An 18,582-nucleotide genomic window follows, 5' to 3' on the forward strand; every position below is an offset into this window, starting at 1 on the left:
ATTAGTTTCCTTTGCTCCACTGCACTTACCAAGAGCTATCACCATAAGCAATCCTGGAACTCCAAAAGCCAATGCATAGCAGTCTTTCCCAAAACATTGCACATCTCCTACAGGAAAACAAAACAAAACAAAACAAATTAATCCTGAATCTTAAGTCTTTGATGTTCTATTCTGTAAGCTCAGGTTTTTGAGGTCATAGACATAGCCATCCTTTTTCTTCCCATCACCTAATCCACAATCCTTCTTTTGGGCCAGACAAAGCAAGATTAAAAGAAATTTTCTCAGATTTTCAAACCCTTATAAAAGGAGAAGATGGACAGGAGGAAGCCTTGAACAGATTTCTGGCTGGCCAGAGTAAAGCTTATACAGAGTCCCTCAGAAAAGATCCCAACCTCTCAGCATGGGTGTGACAAATGTAGAAATCAAGCTCCCTGCATTGATGGAGAGGTAGAAGACTGAGAAGTATCTAGTCCGTTCCTCTGCCTGAAAAAATAAAAAAAGGACAAATCATCAGTGCAATGTGCCTCCTAGCTCCACCCCCCACCTCATGTTCAGACTAAGCGAGAGGTACATACACAGAGACAGATTCAGGCACTGCCTCCATGGTATGTGAATATCATATTAGATATTTTAACACATATCTCGCTGACGCCAAACATTTCCCTATCTTTCAAACCCTAGTACAAGCATCTTTAACATTGTTTTACCCCTTTATCTTGGCAAAAATGATCATCTTGTACACTATGCCTATGTACTGTGTCCTATACATATCTATTCTAATATTAGTTTCTTTGCATTAAATGTCTGTTTCTTTCTGTAGGTTGAGTTCCTTTAGGGCAGAAATTGTATCTTATTACTATCTGTAATCCCCACTAGCATAGTACCTGTTATACTACAGACTCAGTAAATGTTTATTAACTGAATTTATTAAGTGACTAAATTAAATAATTGATTTTGTGGAATGTGTGGTAGGAATAGGACTAGAACATGGGACAGTGGAGTAAATTGTCCTTCAAACAGGATAATTTACCTAATGTTTATGGGAAGTCTGCCAAAGAGTATAAAAGGATGTCTGTGGGCTTGGAAATGGCTGGTGGAAACCTGGAGGTGGGTTTGTACTATTATTGAAATATCTTTGTGGAGCAGCTACAAAATGAAGCAATTTTCAAATACAGGTGCTGATGCTTTATTCATTGTGCACTTCTGTGCTTCATTCTGACACCTCGGATCTTTTCCTGACACATCAGCACAATCCTCATTTTCTATTTATGGTGTGTTTTGCTTCCTCTTCTGGTCCCCATTTAAACTCGTTACACCAATCTACGTGTATAGTTCATTGTGCATAGAATCCCACTTGCCAGAGGTTGGTTATTTCTCCAACGTCAGCAAGCAATTATGATCTATGGACCCTCAGGCAGATAAAGAATATAAAATAACTCAAATGGTCTGAAGGGTTAGAGACATGAAGGAAGACAGGACACAGAGAAAGAACAGAGTGAAAACCCAGAAACATGGTAACTAGCTACAGAAGAGGGAATAACACATGAAGACAGCCAAAAAAGAAAGCTGAGAGGAAAAAAGAGGAAGCTAGAAATGTTGGCTGATCTAAGCATAGACTACTTCCCTTGCCTAGTTGTCACTGCTTCCTTATACAGGCCCATTTTTACCTTTATTCATACTGTTTTCCCCTCCCACTGACAGTGGCAAGTATTTAGGAAAAGAAGGAATGATCATCCAGACAGGTTCATCTAGAGAAACTCATTCTGTTTTATTCCAAATGGTCCTTTTCCCCTTCCATAGAATCTCAAAGCTAGAGATGCTTAAATCATCTCCATACTACTCATCACCTCCCATTCCTGAAGTGATTACCATGTATCTTCTTAAGTACCTCAAGTGAGAGTAAACTCACTACTTCCAACTATTTGAAGTTTTTCTTTCCATCAAGCCAGAAGCCAGCTTCCTATAGCTTTCAGCCATTGATCTTTGGTTTAATTACTGACATCCTTCAAATATCTATAGACAGCTAAAATATTCTCTTTAATTCTTATCTTATCCAGGCTATAAATATCTCCATTTCCCTCAACCTTTCTTCATAAGAGCATCTTTTAGTCCATCTACCACCCTGGTCACTTTCCTTTGAAATGTTGCAGTTTTTCCCTCTATTAATGACCAGTACCCAGCACTGAACACAGCTCCCCAGATATGATCTGACTAGTGGATCACTTCAATCTTGGCAAATGGTTACCTGCCGTTTGATGCCTGCTCTACATTCTTGAAAACACAGAAATTACAGGACTCTTACATGTTTTTCTTCAAACTGGTCTCCACCAAAAGCTGCCACACAGGGTTTGATACCTCCTGTCCCCAAAGCTATTAGACTCAGGCCGACCATTGATAGGACTCTGAAATGGAGAGGTGAGAGTACTAACCATATTGATACTAAACACAACTGTAGAAATGAAATATAGAGCTACAAGAGAAAAAAAATGTGTACAAGGGCAAAGACCTTCTTCACATTTCTACACTGTGGGCATTTTCCATATGCCTTCACTCCTAGGGGAGACTCAGGTACACTTATAATCCTTGAGTTTCTGCCAGCAAGTATATATTACATGGTGAGATTTGTCCCTGATCGTTTCATTTACCCCTTGTGCACAACAGATAGAAGCAGATACTGAAGGAACTCCAAAGTTAAAGCACTGGTTCTCAATCTTGTCTTAGTCAAAGGGACACTTCAATAGAATGACCTTGTGAACCCTTATCCCACATATCCTTAGTAACCACAAAATAAAATGTTAAACTAGTCATAACTAATAGGAGAAGTGTCACTGATTTCTGAGGGGACAACAATAAGGAGGTATCTAATATTTATTAAATTTCAAACAAAATTCGTAACTCATTGGAAAATACACATATAGGCACAGTATAAACATGAATATGTATGACCTGCTTCTTGAACAACTCTAATCCTCTCTACTGACTGAACCAACAGACATCAGAATCTATCAAGAGTCTCTGGCATCATAAACATCAAGAGCTTAATAAAGAGGGATAGAGCAACTGGAATATATGGAACTACACATAAATGGAAATAATCTAAGCTTTGAAAATGAATTCTACAATGTATTATAAGGAAATATCACAGACATTTTTTTTTAACTCTGGTAAAGGTACAATGTGTGGATGGGTGAATAGGTGAGGGAATATGGAGGGCATGAAGGTTTTAATGTCTTCAAGCACATGAAGAGTTTTTATGAAAAGGATACTAACTGGGCATTCTACTAGTCCCCAAATATTTAATAAAAACAAATGAGCTCAGATAAAGCAGGAAAGAGTTTAACTGGTCAAAGTTTTTCCTTAACCGATTTGGTATTAAAACAGATTGGAAAATAAAGGGACATCATTGGTAAGAAGACAGAAAAACATCTGTAATGAATGTGTGAGACATTTACCTGCCCAGTGGAGGAAAAGTGGTTTAGTTTATTCCATGATTTTACTCACGTGTGTAACATTTGTCCCCCCAGTATTGGTAAGGCACCCATGGACTTGATCACATGGCCAAGCACATACACCAAGGAGAGATAGATGATTGTCCTGTTGAGAGAGTTAAATCAGTCAGTCTACAAACAGAATTCAGAGATTTGAGTAATTACAGACTCAGAGTTCATACTGTTCTCAGTGCCAGGATAAAAGGAGCGGCAGAAGGAGGGGGTGGAGGAGGAAAGAATTACCTGAGATATGCAAATAGAAATAATAATGGTGAATGAAACAGTCTAGAAAAAGAGACAGTAACTCTTTACCCTGTAGTGTTAGAGATAATGGACATTCCTTTCTCATACCTGCTCTCTCTTTTCCCTCACTAACCCCACACAAACACAGAGTACCCCTGATCTTGTGTAGATATGTCATGACCAGGTTGGATTTGTAGCCAGCGATAATGTTTTAAGTAAGGAGAACCAGAAGAACAGGATACTTTGACCTGAGGTTTCTTCCAAGGAATGTCTTTGGCTCTAGAAATCCATCAGGGTCAAGAAAGAATGTCACATAAACAGGAAAGAAGGGATGGTTAACACAATGAACTTTCTCTAAGCACAATCACTGGGATATATAGAGAGGTAAAGGGCTCTCAGGTTCAGTCTGAACACTTGGGTTAATTGTAATCCCCACCACAGTTTCCTCATGGACAATTTCCCAAGGGTAAGAAAGGAACCAGGGTCTTTGAACAGACTGTCCGGTGATATAGCTCATGCAGTTGATAGGGACTTGTTGTTATGTTGTTTTTCAAAAAAATCTGAATGACAAACAGGAAGTAGAAGAGTGAGGAATTCCAGTAAGAACATATGTAGAGATATACACACTGAAACATGGCATACTACCAAATATACAATGTGTATTATTTGTATTAGGACACCAGTATTCTCTTTATATATAAGTAGAATATTAATACTAGAAGGAACCTTGGAAATTATATAGCTTACTTCTGTGATTTTGAAGTGTTATATGCTAATGTGGAATATAAAGAATGGAATGAAGGTAGCAGAGAGAGGCCAGAGATGTCAGAAATCTCAGAATGTGGATTTCTCATTCTAAATGCCTAATCTTCCTAGGTTGGCTCTCCAGGGAAGGGATCTTAGAGGGTTTATAATGGGAAGCAGGGGATAAGAAAGCTGAGTGACTAAACCAGGGCTAATTAATATTAGGGGAGGAGGCAGCCTTTTCCAAAAGGCCTTGTAGTGTCTTCTGGAGAAAAGTTCCCTTCATTGGAATAAAAAGAATGAATAGAAAGAAAGGGAATAAAAAGGGACTGAAAAAAAGGCCAACAATTATGAACACAAAATAGATGATCTATGCTAAATCATCACAGAGAAAAAACAAAAGGAGTCTGAGCTGGAGTGATAGTCTGCGTTGGGAGAACAGGGCAATATCAGGTTGCTGGACTAAATGAATGAGAGAAGTGTAAGTGCCTTAAAAGGAAAACGGGCAACCTTCTAGGTGAAAGATTCAGGGAATTAGTCTAGAATGTGAAGAATATAAGACAGGAAGCTAATGGCAGAGAACTTTAACAGAAGGAGAGAGAAGTCAAGAGAGACTTGGAAATTCTGCATTTGAAATGGAGTCATTGGGGTCATTACAATCCCAACCACAGGACACAGTTCTGTTTTAGATAGACTTGACCAATCTTCCATTTGCAAATGAGGAAAGTGAAATCCAGAGAAGTCAAAGGTGACATTCTAATTAGTATTAGGATTAGGTCTAGAACTTCTACTTTCTTACAGCCCAGCATTCCTTCAGTTTTATCATGAACAAGTTAATGTGGAAAAAGGAATGGGAAGAGAAAGAAGTTTTAAATTTTATTTAACCGTAAGAATATCAAAAGCCAGAGACATTGTAAACTAAAGCTTAGGAACTGAGAAGGAGTATGTGCAGTAGGCATATATTATTATACATACTTCCTCTGATAGCAGAGGAAGAGACCTAGCATAAAGAGGGTCAGCTCTGACAAGACAAAAAAAAAAAAAATAGTGGGGGAAGGACACGCTATAGACACACTCAAAAAAAAACAGAAATTGTAGAGAAGACATCCAAAAGCATATTCGGCAATAAACACATTTAACAGAGTGGCTTTTAGTGATTGCCATGATCAGGAGTCCAGAGTGATAGGCACAGGTCACAAGGTAAAAACCAACACTAGGGACTATGACTAAAAATGCTATTCTCTCTTAAAAGCAACTAGGCATCAAAAATTGCATCTGAGCATGTAATTAACCCTCTCAGTAGATGTTTATAGAAATCATAAAAAGCCAGTGTCCATGCTTAAAAATTTTCTTTTCCATTGTGTATCCACTGGCTACTCTTTCCTGTGTGTAGCCCTGAAGGAAGGTTCACCTCTTTCCTGACATAGGGAGTTCCTTATACAAGAGTCAGGGACCCTGGGTACCCATTTTCTCTTAACAAAGCTATGATTCTGGGACTGCAAACAGAGGAAGCACTTTTAATAGAAGTTGTTTACTAAATTCAGATGTTTCTAATGTTATAGGATGTTTTTCATCCTGAAGATAACATCTGAAGAAAAGGAGAGGAGTTTTAAATACTTATATTCTTATGTTGCTGTCATCATTGTTTTTGTACACGTGAGCTCACACACACCCCGACAGAACAAGTTACTCATGTTTTCTCCAACTCACTTTCTCTCAGAAAGAGATACCAATTCATCCCCCAAAGAGTTTTGTTATTTAAAAAGCAACCACAGGGCTTCCCTGGTGGTGAAATGGTTAAGAATCAGCCTGCCAGTGCAGGGGGACACGGGTTCGAGCCCTGGTCCGGGAAGATCCCACATGTCACAGAGCAACTAAGCCTGTGCACCACAACTACTGAGCCCGTGTGCCACAACTACTGAAGCCCATGCACCTAGAGCCCGTGCTCCGCAACAAGAGAGCCATTGCAATGAGAAGCCCGCGCACCGCAACGAAGAGTAGCCCCCGCTCGCCGCAACTAGAGAAAGCCCGCACACAGCAACGAAGACCCAACACAGTCAAGATAAAGATAAGATTGGAGCTGATTTCTTTGATTTGCTTTGGTGCTTTCAAGGCAGGAAATGCTTTCAAATCATTTTCTGTGTGTAATCTGAATGCAGGTAAAGAATTCCTCAACTTGTCAGAATGCTAATTAAATGTAATAATAATATGTGTAGCCTGCTGTGATACTAAAGTGGTTAATGACAGTCACTTGGGTTTCCAACCAGGAAGGGTTTGTTTTAATGCACATGTCTAATTTTAAGAAGTTCACTACTTTATTATCACGTAATATTGTCATTTGCTTGAAATAGTGCAAAGCTAATAGTTGACTGATCACTCCTAAGAATTTATGGTTTCTTATAAAATCAACAGAGAATCTATTTCCAAAGAAAGAAATATCAAATTAAGTAATAATTTAAAAAATTTATGGGGAAAGTATCTCAGGCAACTCATAACAATTCCTAGATGTTTTTATTAGTCCATGATGTTTTCACAGTACGAAAGGCTCTAAATTTATAGATAAATGCTGGGCCTGCTACCTTAATATGTGAGTGTGTGGTTGCTCTGGATGCAGTGCAGAGGATACACAGAGCGATTAATTTCGTGCTCCAAGAGAATTAATGGTTAGAAAGTACACGATGCTCAAATAGCTCCTTCCTTAGGAAAAGGAAACTATCCAGAAAGTCACACACCTAGCAGAATCTATTGGAACCTTGGGACTTAGATATTTTTATAATCCTATTTCTTTTTTTATAGAGCTTCAAAAAATCATCTTTGTTCAAAAAGAGGAAATATTTTCTTTACTACAAACGGACAGAACTTTTCTCATATTTTCACAAATGTCAGTGTTCTTCTATTTCAGGAATTAATTTAAAATGTTGTCATCAAATAAAAATTTCCATATTATTTTAAAATATTTCTTTTATTATTATCAAGTGTCAAAGGTAATCAAGGCTATTACTCTTGAGGCACAAAGCAGATGTTGACATAAGAATGCTCTTTGTCACTACCCCTTATTGTCGTATGCCATGGTGCCAGGCAGAATTGCTGAAATCCACCCCCCCCACCAGTGATGTCTCACCCTAATCCCTGGAACCTATGACTATAATGAGATGTCACTTCTTTAATTATGTTATATTATATGACACAATTGACAGTAAGATAGGGAGACTAACTAGATGAGCCTGATCTAATCATATGAGCCCTTAAAAGCAGAGACTTTTCTCTGGTAACAGAAGGGGAAGAGATTCAAAGTTCGAGAAGGGTTTGATACGCCATACTGATAGCCTGAATATGGAAAGAACCACGTGTCAAGGAAAGGGGACACCTCCACCTGAAAGATGGCAAGAAAATAAGCACCTACAATGACAAGGAAATGAATTCAGCCAACAACGAATGAGGCTGGTGGTAGATTATTCCCCAGAGTCCAACCTAGGAGACACCCAGACCTGTGAGCCAACTGACTGGCTCCAACTTCTCACTTACAGAATTGTGATATAATAAATGAATCTGGTTTTAAGCAGAAAAAAAATAAATAAATAAATAAATAAATAAATTTATTTTTAAAAAGTAGCTGAAGTAGAGATTAAAAAAAAAAAAAGCAACCACAATACCCACAACAAAATAAGTCATCTTCACACCTGCCCACACCTACCTCAGTCTTGTGCCTACATTTGAGTATCTGAGGGTGAATAAATTTATTAATTGAAACACTTGCTGTGGGCCTGTTATGTACCAGGCACTGTTCTAGGTGCTGTGGATAAAAATATAAATGAGGACTTTGTCTTCTAAGTGTCTGAAGAAGGTATATTAGATTCATATACAATAGTTATGATAAGACAGAGTTTGGTAAATGTCACATGAGGGTAAAAAATAAGGAGTTCAGAGAACTTTAGATTACTTCTGGCTAGTGGTGAAAGGTGAGGGGCAGAGAATACTCCATTGCATAGGTGGAATTAGAACTGAGCCTTAAAGGGTTTGGACATAGAAGGCTGGGGAGGAAGGAGATTCCATGAAGTAGAAACTATGCAAACAGACATGGAAAAGAAATGTCCCTGGTTATCATAGGTAAATATTAGTATTTGGTTTTTCTCTAGGTGTTACATTTTTGAAAGGGAGTATGACAATAAGAGCAGAAAGGTAAGTTGGATGAGATTAGTAGACAGTGTGTTAGCAGAAATTTTTGAGCAGAGTAGTAATATGAACAGAGATTTCTTTTAGGAAGATTAATTTGACAGTAGTGCATAGACTCAATTGTGAACAAAAGATATGGGAAGCAATGAAAACATCATACACGTCCATTTCAATAGCCCAATTTAGAGGCTAATGAAAACCAAAACTAGAGTAGTGGTGATTGATGGCCGTGGGATACAGTGTTGAGGAGGGAGAAAGTGACAGAGATTATAGAAATAGAATTGGCAGAATTTGAAAACTGATTGGATGTGGGAGTATAGGAAAGCTAGGAGAGAGGATAAGGTGGAATATCCAGGAGATGAATGCTAATGTGTAGTTATAATGCATAAGGGCGCTTGAGTGACAGGTTAAGATTACAGAGTTTGAGGAGCCATTAGCATATAGGTAAAATGGACACTGCAGAGCTTGCTGAGGGAGAATCTGGAGAAAGGGAAGAGGGTAAAAGGTATACACTGGGGAAATGCCTACATTCAGGAAAGAGTAAAGTAAACAAAAAGCAAAAGAAAAGCCAAATGAGGAAGAATCCAAAAAAGTAAAAGAACCAGAAAATACAGTGTTAGAGAAGCCCAGGAAGTTTCAAGAATTTAGGAGTGATAACAGACTAAAATGTTAAAACACGTTCAAAGTGAATAAGAATTTAGAAAAGACCACTGGGTTTGATAACAAAGAGATCATTACCAGTGATCTTAGAGAGAAGAATTTCAATAGGATAAAAAGATGACATACTATATATTATTTCACTTACCGTAATCTGCTTTGTATTAAAGCTAGTTGAATATGAACAACATGAAGCAGGTATTATGTCTTATTCATCTTTTTATCCCTCATGGTTCTTTGGACAAATAGAAGTTGCTCAATAAACATTTACTGAATTAAACTCAATCAGCTTAAGTTGAATCTAATTGGATTCTACTGCACTGCATTACATTACTCTACCCTAAGGAGCGATAATGAAGAGTGAGAAAGGAAGGCAACAAATAATAAATGATTCTTTTAAAAATCTGAAGGTAGTGGTAATAAGACAAAGAAGATAGAAAAAGAAAGGTTAACAATAATTTTGTTTGTTTAAAGGTCTCATATTTGCCCTTGCTTCTAGGTACAGGACAAGAGTGTCTCTGAGGAAGAATCTGAAGGCAAGAGACGGAGGTATTGAGGGTACAAAGACACCAAGGAGAGTGATCTAGGTGACGGTGATACATCTGTAAAAATTCATCCAGCTGTACATTTAAGACTTTTGGATTTGTGTACTTTATGTAAGTTATACCTCAATAAAAATAAATTCAAAAAAATTTTAAAAAGGATTGAGGATTGAGATTGAGGGCACAAGTGGAGGTTGCTAAATTTCCTCTGAAATAGTCAGGAAGCTATTGCTTACCAAATCTCGGATCTATACTTTTTCAATCTTAAAGGAAGTCATTTTAAAAATAAATAAAATTACTACGTGATATATGTGAGTCTTTTATTCTATAACTGAATGAAGACTATATACCATGGTTTATACTTTCTTTCTGCACATAGTGCCAACCCTCTATCTGGATGGACTCGGTAACTACTACTACATAAGGAGCAAACATAGATCTCAGCCACCTGCCATACCTTTCCCAAGGCAAGAAGCTGTGTTTAGCACTAAGTTGTGGTTGTAGCGCTATATTGGGTGCTGATTAAAAACTTTAGGAGAATGAATATATCTAGGCCAAAGTGAGATAGAAACCAATGTTTACTAAAGAGGATTCCTTGGAACACTAGATCCACAAGGAATCCTGAAAAAATATTCCACGGTTAAATAAGTTTGGAAAATACTACATACCATAACCTCCTCTTGGATATTTTATAGTATGAATTCACATGTTAAAGGCTGTAAGAAGTCATGCAGTAAAGATACCTTTTTAGCTTTATTCAGCCTAGCATTTTCCAAACTTATTTGACTATGAGAGCTTTATGTTCCCACATAACATTCATTAGATCCTATACAACCAATTTTCAACAGAATGCACTTTGAGAAATGCTAATTTAGACAATTCCATAGATGACAAGTCCACAGAAAATACCTGAGTGATGGATATCTAAGAGCCATCTCTAGCCCATGAGGATGATGTTATAGGGGACAAAAATAACACTATCCCAAACATATCTCTTGGTGCTATTTTCAGGGACTTAAAAGATACTGAACTGAATAGACCATTATTCTAACTCATGAAGATATTTATTATATTCTTAAGAAAGAAACTACAGAAGGAGGTTAGAGAAGAGAAGCAGAGATGGTAAAAGAGCTAAAAAGAGGGATTCATAAGAAGATAGTAAAAGTGTTGGGATGACTCAATCTAGAGAAGAGATGGATAGCATATTAAATAACTACATTGAATTATAAATTTTCTTGTGGGTAGCAATCTCTATCACCTGAGGTCAGAACAAGAACTAGTCTTACATTACAGAATGGAAGATTAAAATTAGATAAAAGAAAAAACCCCTGCTGACTGAAAAGGGTATAAAAATATTGGAAAAACTGATAATGAAGAGACAAAACCTTTCTGTATTTTCAGTCTGAGAGAGATTCTTATTTGTCATGGATGACATAAGTATGTTCTTGCTTGGATGCAAGAGGCTAGAAGTGATAGTCTCTGCACAATTAATATGTGCAGCTTCTTGGACTGTGACCTCCCATCATCCTTACTTGAATTTTCCCAACCATGAGTCAGCAATGGCTGCTCCCAGGATGGGAGTGAAATAACAGAGGCTGCTGAAGGCATGGTATACAGATGTGGAAGTGTCTTCACTCCAGTGCAGGAAATACAGGAAATACAGGGTCAGCACAGCTGAAGCAAAAAAAGAGAGACAAAACAAAATAGATGCATTAAAATGATTTATGGAGCAGAAGAACATTTGATATGGTCTTTGAAGTTGATCTTGACCTTCAACACTCCTATCAGTGAAGTGATGAGGGGTGATTGCTGGGCAGTAGAAGCAGGGCCCCTTGGAGTTGTGGGAGTGAATGGGGCTATGCTTAGTATACAAATGCAATACTCCTCCCTTCAGTCTATGTGTACACAGCATCATTTAGGCCAATCCAAAAGATAACATGGGGCTTCTAATATCCCTTCCTTCTCCTTCCCAGCAATGATATAATCCATAGACCTGAGGAACAGAAATGAAGAATGGAATGTCGATGATGAGAGTTTTTCCACCTATATTCTCATAGGCTGTGTTCTGATTTCCACTTGGCCTTTCTGTTCTTGGCCTGTATGAGTTAGTAGGTGAAATCCCATGAGGCATTTTTTGGAAGTCTTCCCCAAAGGAAAGGACCAATTGGATGAAGGCAGAAAGAGTAGATAAGGGAAATAACTGCATATGAGACAGGCTGTTACAAACATGGGGTGAGAGTGAGTGGAGAAGAGTAGGACTCGGGGACACAAAATTACCTTTCATGCCATAATAGGAAAAGCGCTCACAGAATTCATTCACCACAATGAAGACAATACTCAGTGGATAGTTGGAGCCACAGATTTTCTAAGAAACAAAAAGGCAATGGTTCAAGCGTGAACTATATTTCCCTGTTTAAACCATTAGATTGTTCCACAACAGAAAAAAATCATTTATTTTAGGTTGCCATGATGGGTCATGTGAAACAATGGCCCCTGCTCTTCATGAAACAGCCAGTATCACATTAAAAGTGCTTGCATTGCTGATTTAGCAGTGAGAAGCCATTCTGAATATTACTTTGTTCCTTAATTCATTTAACATGAAACTGCTCAGGCATTCCTTGATACTAGACACCAGGACCTGTTCATCTTCCCACAAGTACTAAATGAAAAGCCTGGGGCTCTGGGTAGGAGAATAATCATACTTATTTTCAGGAACAGAACAAAGGGTTGGCCTCTGGAGCACTTGATGTCCAGGCAGTCACACTCAGATGTCAGTATCCTGCTTAGCTCCACTGTGCGGATTAACCTTTCTGTTCCCACTTGCCCCATTCACTGTGCTGGGAGAAATCCTAGCAATATGAAGGCTTCCCATTCAGTGGCTACTGAAGCCAGGCACAGAGCCCAGTACAGATTCTTAAAGGTAAGATGATTGATCACCTTGACCTTGGGCAGAGAGTTCTTAAATCTTGTCAAATTAAGTGTCCATTCTTTCTATGAAAGAGAGATTCTATAACATTTTCATGCTAATCCTTTTGGGCATTAAAAGGACTACGCTATTTCATGCACTGTATCAGTCAGAATAAAAGGAACATCATGTTTTATTTCAAATCCCTACTCATTATGATAGCCCAGCCAATATGAGAGGGGGATGGAGATATGTGTCCTTGGTTCAATCGAATCTTATCATGAGATTTTTATTGCCTTTTCTTATTCATAAGATGTACATACATCTTTGTAAGCAGCCTCATATTCTTTGGGACCAGAAAATGTATAACTAAATAAATTAATGTATTCATTCTTTTATCCACATGGATATATAAAAACAACCCTCCAAAATATTAACATACATTAACGTATGATAAAAACTTGCTTGAAAGACAATATGAATTAGTCTTATTACCTTCCCAGCTCACAGCTCGAGAATCATGCAACCTGAAGTTTAGTTAACACATTTCTACTAGCTATGTAACACTGTCACTGGCTGTGTTAACATACTGATCCAGGCCATGACACTACACTTGGCTTTATACTTCAGTTTTGTTATTCCAAAGAAACTACCACCTCTAGAATACTACTACAGCTACCTCTTTGCCTGTAGTAAGAATTCAGTAAATACTGGCTAGTATGTCTATATCCTCTCCATTTACAGGATTTTGATATGAGGATTGAATAAGAATTGGGAAGTGCTTTAACAAGTGTATAAAGTAAAACATTATTACTTCCTTGTTTCTCTGTCCTTTCTCCCACTGTAAACTGGAACACAGTAACAGAGACTAGATCTGTTCTAAAACTTCTCTTGGTGGTCAGCATAGATTCTGTGCACAGGGGAAACTAAGGGCTGAGATTTTTTTTGGTGAAGAAAACAATCACACACAGTTCTCCAGAAAGGAGTACTTGCCAAGTTTCCCTGGACATTCAAATTGCTTTTTTTGCACCCCAGAGAAACTCAGAATATACAATGAAATACAGCCAAGTCCTGGATACCAACTGAAGAACTCTGACTACCTCTTCCTGCTGCTTCCTCTCTTAAGTTAAAGGAAACTTCTGTTTAGGTTTGGTTTACAGGTTAATTCTAACTCCAAGAGAGAATAGTTTTTAATACTCTAACACAGCTCAGCATGAAGCTCCAGGGGCCAAGGAGGAGAACCAAAAGAGTAAGTCTGTTCCTACCAGAGACAGAACCGAATCTGAGGACTCACCGGAGATGGCTTCTTTGGAAAGCTGGGGGGTCGAGGTGGTACCTCTTCAGGGGAGACAGGTAAAAAAGGAGTTTCCTTGAACTCATTTTTCTGGAAGAGATTCATGGCTGGCTCCTTACTCTCTCTCTCTCTTCAAGCATTTGGCTTCGGTAGGCAGTTGGGACAGCTGCCAGGCTACTGTGAAAAGGGGGACTGGGAGGGGAAGAGGGGGTGGCTTCAGCAACTAGGTTTAACCCTGTGGGTGTCAGGCATCAGCAGCTGCCTGCAAAGCAGACAGCTATAGAAAAAGAAAGGATTGGGTCTCAGAGACTAGTTCAAAAGAATGTTTATGTCACAGGGAAGTGAGAATAACACATCATGGGATGAGACAGTATAATGCTGGAAAATTTCAAATGAGTGAAAATTAGTTAACACAATGCCTGGAGCATAGCCTAGAGTAGATTTTGAGATCGATTTCAGGGTAATAATAGCTACCATTTATTGCACACCTATTGTGGGGAAGGTTTATACACACATACACACACACACATATATATTGTATCTACATGTTCTAATTCTTACTACTATCCCCATTTTATAGGAACTAATGTCTCAAGAGGTTATGTAATTTGTCCAAAGTCATGTGGCCAGTAAGTGGCAGAGCTGGAATTTTCACTATGCCACTACAGATTAGTATCAGTAATGCCTGTGGTCATTACTTAGGAATGGAAACTATGGAAATAAAAACATAGCAATGTAGGGGAAATGAAATGCATTGAAGAGGGAAAGTTATCTCCAAACAGAATTTGGAGAGATACAAAAAATGTTGATTTTTGGTTTTCAACATAATAAAGTTCAACTAGAAATGTCTTATAAGCAATTAAAGAGGTGGAGCTGAAGAAAACAAAAGGAAAGTGTTGGTGATGTACATTTGGGAATCATTCTTCTCCTTTGCTAAATTCATTCTCTGTGTTTTCATTTTTTTCACTTCAAAATGAATCCATCATTTCACTAGTAAATAAAATTTAATTTGTGTAAAAATTATGAGCCAGTTATTTTCTAGGAACCATTATAAACATCATATTTCTTAATTTTCAGTGAATGGACTCCCAAATGACTCCAGAATATAATATTTAGTTCTTATCAGAGGAGGAACAAGAACAGAGATGACAATGATAGATACATTTTAGACAGTATTATTTTTGCTAAGTTAAAGAGGTAAAAGAACAAGAGAGTACGGTGCCCATCTAGATATCAATCAAAAGAAAAAGGAAAAGAATGGCTAGAGAGCAATAAGAAAAATGAGGACTAAACGAAAAAAGAAGTCAGGAAACAGAAGAATGAATTATTTTATTTTAGAATATGAGAACCTATGACTCTATCCCTCATAAAATTCTTACATTACCTATTTGAGTTATTGACAAATAAGACCAGGAGAAACTCTACCCTTTCCTCCCTAAACTCCATCTTAGACTTTGACCATGTTCTCCCAGCTTCTATTCACTCCTCCTCCTGCTTCTCTTCCACCAACCTTTACCCAAAGAAGGGTCCAATTCATTTCTGTTTGTGACATTAATGATTAAGCTACAGTTATTCTTTCAGGAAGTACTGCCCTTTCTGACCTAGTTTGGTTAATGACTCTGGATACAAAACAAATGAACAGTCAAAACTTACTAGTCAAGTTAACCACTAGAGGCACAGATGCTTTTAAGATCTAATTATATCACTGGCTCCCCCTGCTCTGGCCTTGTACCTCTGGAATAGCATTTGATCTCTCAGAGCAGATGGAATAGCACCGGTAGGCAAGGCACCAATTCATTTGTGCTTATAGGTGCCCTAAATACCAGACTTTAGAGTATTGGCATTGGTTCTCTGATACTCGTTTGTTTAAGTGAAATTCTTCTTTTGATTATGGCAATACAATGCTAGCATTTATAAAATCGAATAGTATCAGAGATGAAAGGAATCTTAATCTTGTCCTACATAAACTAAACTTCCCAGATGCTAAAAATCACTTAAGGATATATATATTTACATATATATTTATATTTGTATATATACTTATAACTACAAATTTCCACAGCAATTCACACACACACCACACACAATTAACAGGCCTTTGCTTTGAAAAGTCTTATTCAATAGATCTAAGTAGGTATCTAAGAACTTGTATTTTTAATAAGCATCTCTGGTAATTCTTATAATAGGGATTTGGTGAATACTGGTTTGAAATCCTTTTCCTAGTCTAGCCTGAAGAATATTACAGAAGAGCCTCCCAGCCTCCAAGACCTATTCTAGAACCTTTTCTATCTTATCAAGATGCCTCTTGTACACCATCATTTTTGCTAAGTTGAAATCAGATAGAAGGATAAAAGGGAAAAGATCAAAGAGAAAAGCAACTCCTGAATAGAAATGAGTACAAACTCTTGAAAGATAAAAAAAAATAGAGTGAAAGAATCTAAAATATCAGTGATAAGAGTAAAAAATATTTGTGACCTCAGTGATTATAACAGAAGAGAGTGATATTTTACAATCATGTACAGAAAGGAGGCTGAAAATGACAGATACTAATATAGTCAGAGAGAAGAGGCAAATATGAAATTAAAAGGGAACATGTGTTTAGCAAGGTGTATGAATACAAAATCATCACATAGAAATAAATTGTATTTAAATATCAGCAAAAACAAAGAGAAAAGGGAATTTAAAACATTATACCAGCTCTAACAGCATAAAAAATACCTAGGAATAAATCTATTGAAAGATGTCTAAGACGTCAATACTAACCACTCTAAAACATTATTGAAAGAAATTAAAGATCTAAATAAATGGACAGACATACCATGCTCATGATTTGGAAGACTCAGCAAAAATGTCAGTAATCCCCAAATCAATCTATAGTTGCAACACAAAATCCAACAGGTTTTGTGAGTGTAGAAAATGACAAGTTGATTTTTAAAATTCATAGAGATACAAAAAGCGAAGAATAGCAAAGGCAATCTTGAAGAACAATAGTGGAGGATTTGCACTAACCAGTAGGAGACCTATTATAAAGCTACAGTAATTATAACAGAGTGGAACAGACACAAAGATAGATAAGGCAACCAATGCAACAGAACAGAGTTCAGAAAAAGACCCACACATATACTGAGGCATCAGTTATGACAAATGTGACACTGCAGTGCAGTGGGGGAAATGATGGTGTTTTCAACTAAAAAAACACCATCTAGATACTCATATGGAAAAAAATATGTTTACCCATGTTTTTATGCATGGTGTAAATATATCTTACACCATGCATAAAAACCAATTCAATATAGATTACAGATCTAACTGTCAAAGTTTAAAAAACTAAAGCTTTTAGAGGAAAACATAAGAGAGCATCTTTACGACTGTGGATAAGCCAAGATTTCTTAAATAAGACATAAAATATGGTAACCATAAAAGAAAAAGAATTGATGTATGGGACAGTATTAAAATCAATAACTTCTTTGTTCACCAAAAGATACCATTAAGAGTAAAAAGACAACTCACAAAGTGGGAGAAAATACTCATATTACATATATTGTCAAAGAATTTGTGTCCAGACTATATAAATCACTTCAAAAATCAATAAAAAAAGGTTCACATTCAGATTTTTTAAGTCTTTTGCAATTATAAATAATACTGTAATAATAACCTTGCAAATAAGTCAAATGTATCTGTAGAATGAATTTCTAGAAGTGAGATAGCTGTGACAAAAATGTTTTTATAATTTTCAGAACTGCAGATTCATTCCCTTTTTTCTATTGAGTTGTTTGTCCCCTTCTTGTAAGTTTGTAAGATCTACCTTTATATCATTTATATTAAAGCTCTGCTACCCTCTATGTTGCAAATATTTTTTCTACTGATTTTGTTTATGGACTTTAAAAATTAAACGTAACTTAAAAGGCACAAATCTTAAGTGTAAAACTCCACTATTTTTTACATATGTGTAACTCACACAACCACCACCCAGGTAAGATTATATATATTTGTAATAAATATTTACTTATAATAAATATTGGGTTGGCCAAAAAGTTCTTTAAGGTTTTTCCATACCATCTTACGGAAAAACCCAAATGAATTTTTTAGCCAACCCAATATAATAATATATATTATATATTATACTACTCCTACGAATTGAGTCAGTCCCTTTGAAGAAGGTTTCAACCTTTTTAGAATATATTTTTATAATATTTTTCCCATTCTTGAGTTGGTAATTTTGATTCATCTCTTAATAAACTGGAAATTACTAAAGTAATTATTACATTAATGATATGTGAATGATATAATTCCTGAATTCTGACATGTCTAAGAATGCCTTCTTGCCGAACTGTAGATGATATTTGATGAATACATAATTCATAGGTCACACTCATACCTTGTGCTGACGCAGCTTTACTAACTATAGAGTTTTAGTGTAGTGTTATGGAATAGTTCAAAGCCCACTGATTTTTGTTCCTTTGTAGCCAACTTACTTTCGCGCTTATATTATCATCAGTTAGTGGATAAATAAACTATGGTACATCCAAACAATGT

At 36.9% G+C, this 18,582-nt stretch overlaps 2 protein-coding genes across 2 annotated transcripts in view; both read right to left on the reverse strand.

The window, feature by feature from the left end:
• Positions 1-14,170, reverse strand: part of SLC15A2 (solute carrier family 15 member 2) — a 35,721-nt gene extending 21,551 nt beyond the window's left edge. Inside the window, exons 1-7 of the mRNA XM_036850837.1 lie at positions 14,047-14,170; positions 12,125-12,212; positions 11,380-11,521; positions 3,502-3,594; positions 2,303-2,402; positions 393-483; positions 30-107 (exon numbers count right to left, since the gene is read on the reverse strand). Coding sequence (XP_036706732.1) covers positions 30-107; positions 393-483; positions 2,303-2,402; positions 3,502-3,594; positions 11,380-11,521; positions 12,125-12,212; positions 14,047-14,151 — 697 coding nt within the window. The 5' untranslated portion in view covers positions 14,152-14,170. The remainder of the gene's footprint in view (positions 1-29; positions 108-392; positions 484-2,302; positions 2,403-3,501; positions 3,595-11,379; positions 11,522-12,124; positions 12,213-14,046) is intronic.
• The window catches only part of EAF2 (ELL associated factor 2), a 63,255-nt gene continuing 58,834 nt past the window's right edge, over positions 14,162-18,582 (reverse strand). The window contains exon 6 of the mRNA XM_036850838.1: positions 14,162-14,238. Coding sequence (XP_036706733.1) covers positions 14,162-14,238 — 77 coding nt within the window. The remainder of the gene's footprint in view (positions 14,239-18,582) is intronic.

The sequence above is a fragment of the Balaenoptera musculus genome, chromosome 4, assembly GCF_009873245.2.
Source record: "Balaenoptera musculus isolate JJ_BM4_2016_0621 chromosome 4, mBalMus1.pri.v3, whole genome shotgun sequence".
Taxonomy (NCBI): domain Eukaryota; kingdom Metazoa; phylum Chordata; class Mammalia; order Artiodactyla; family Balaenopteridae; genus Balaenoptera; species Balaenoptera musculus.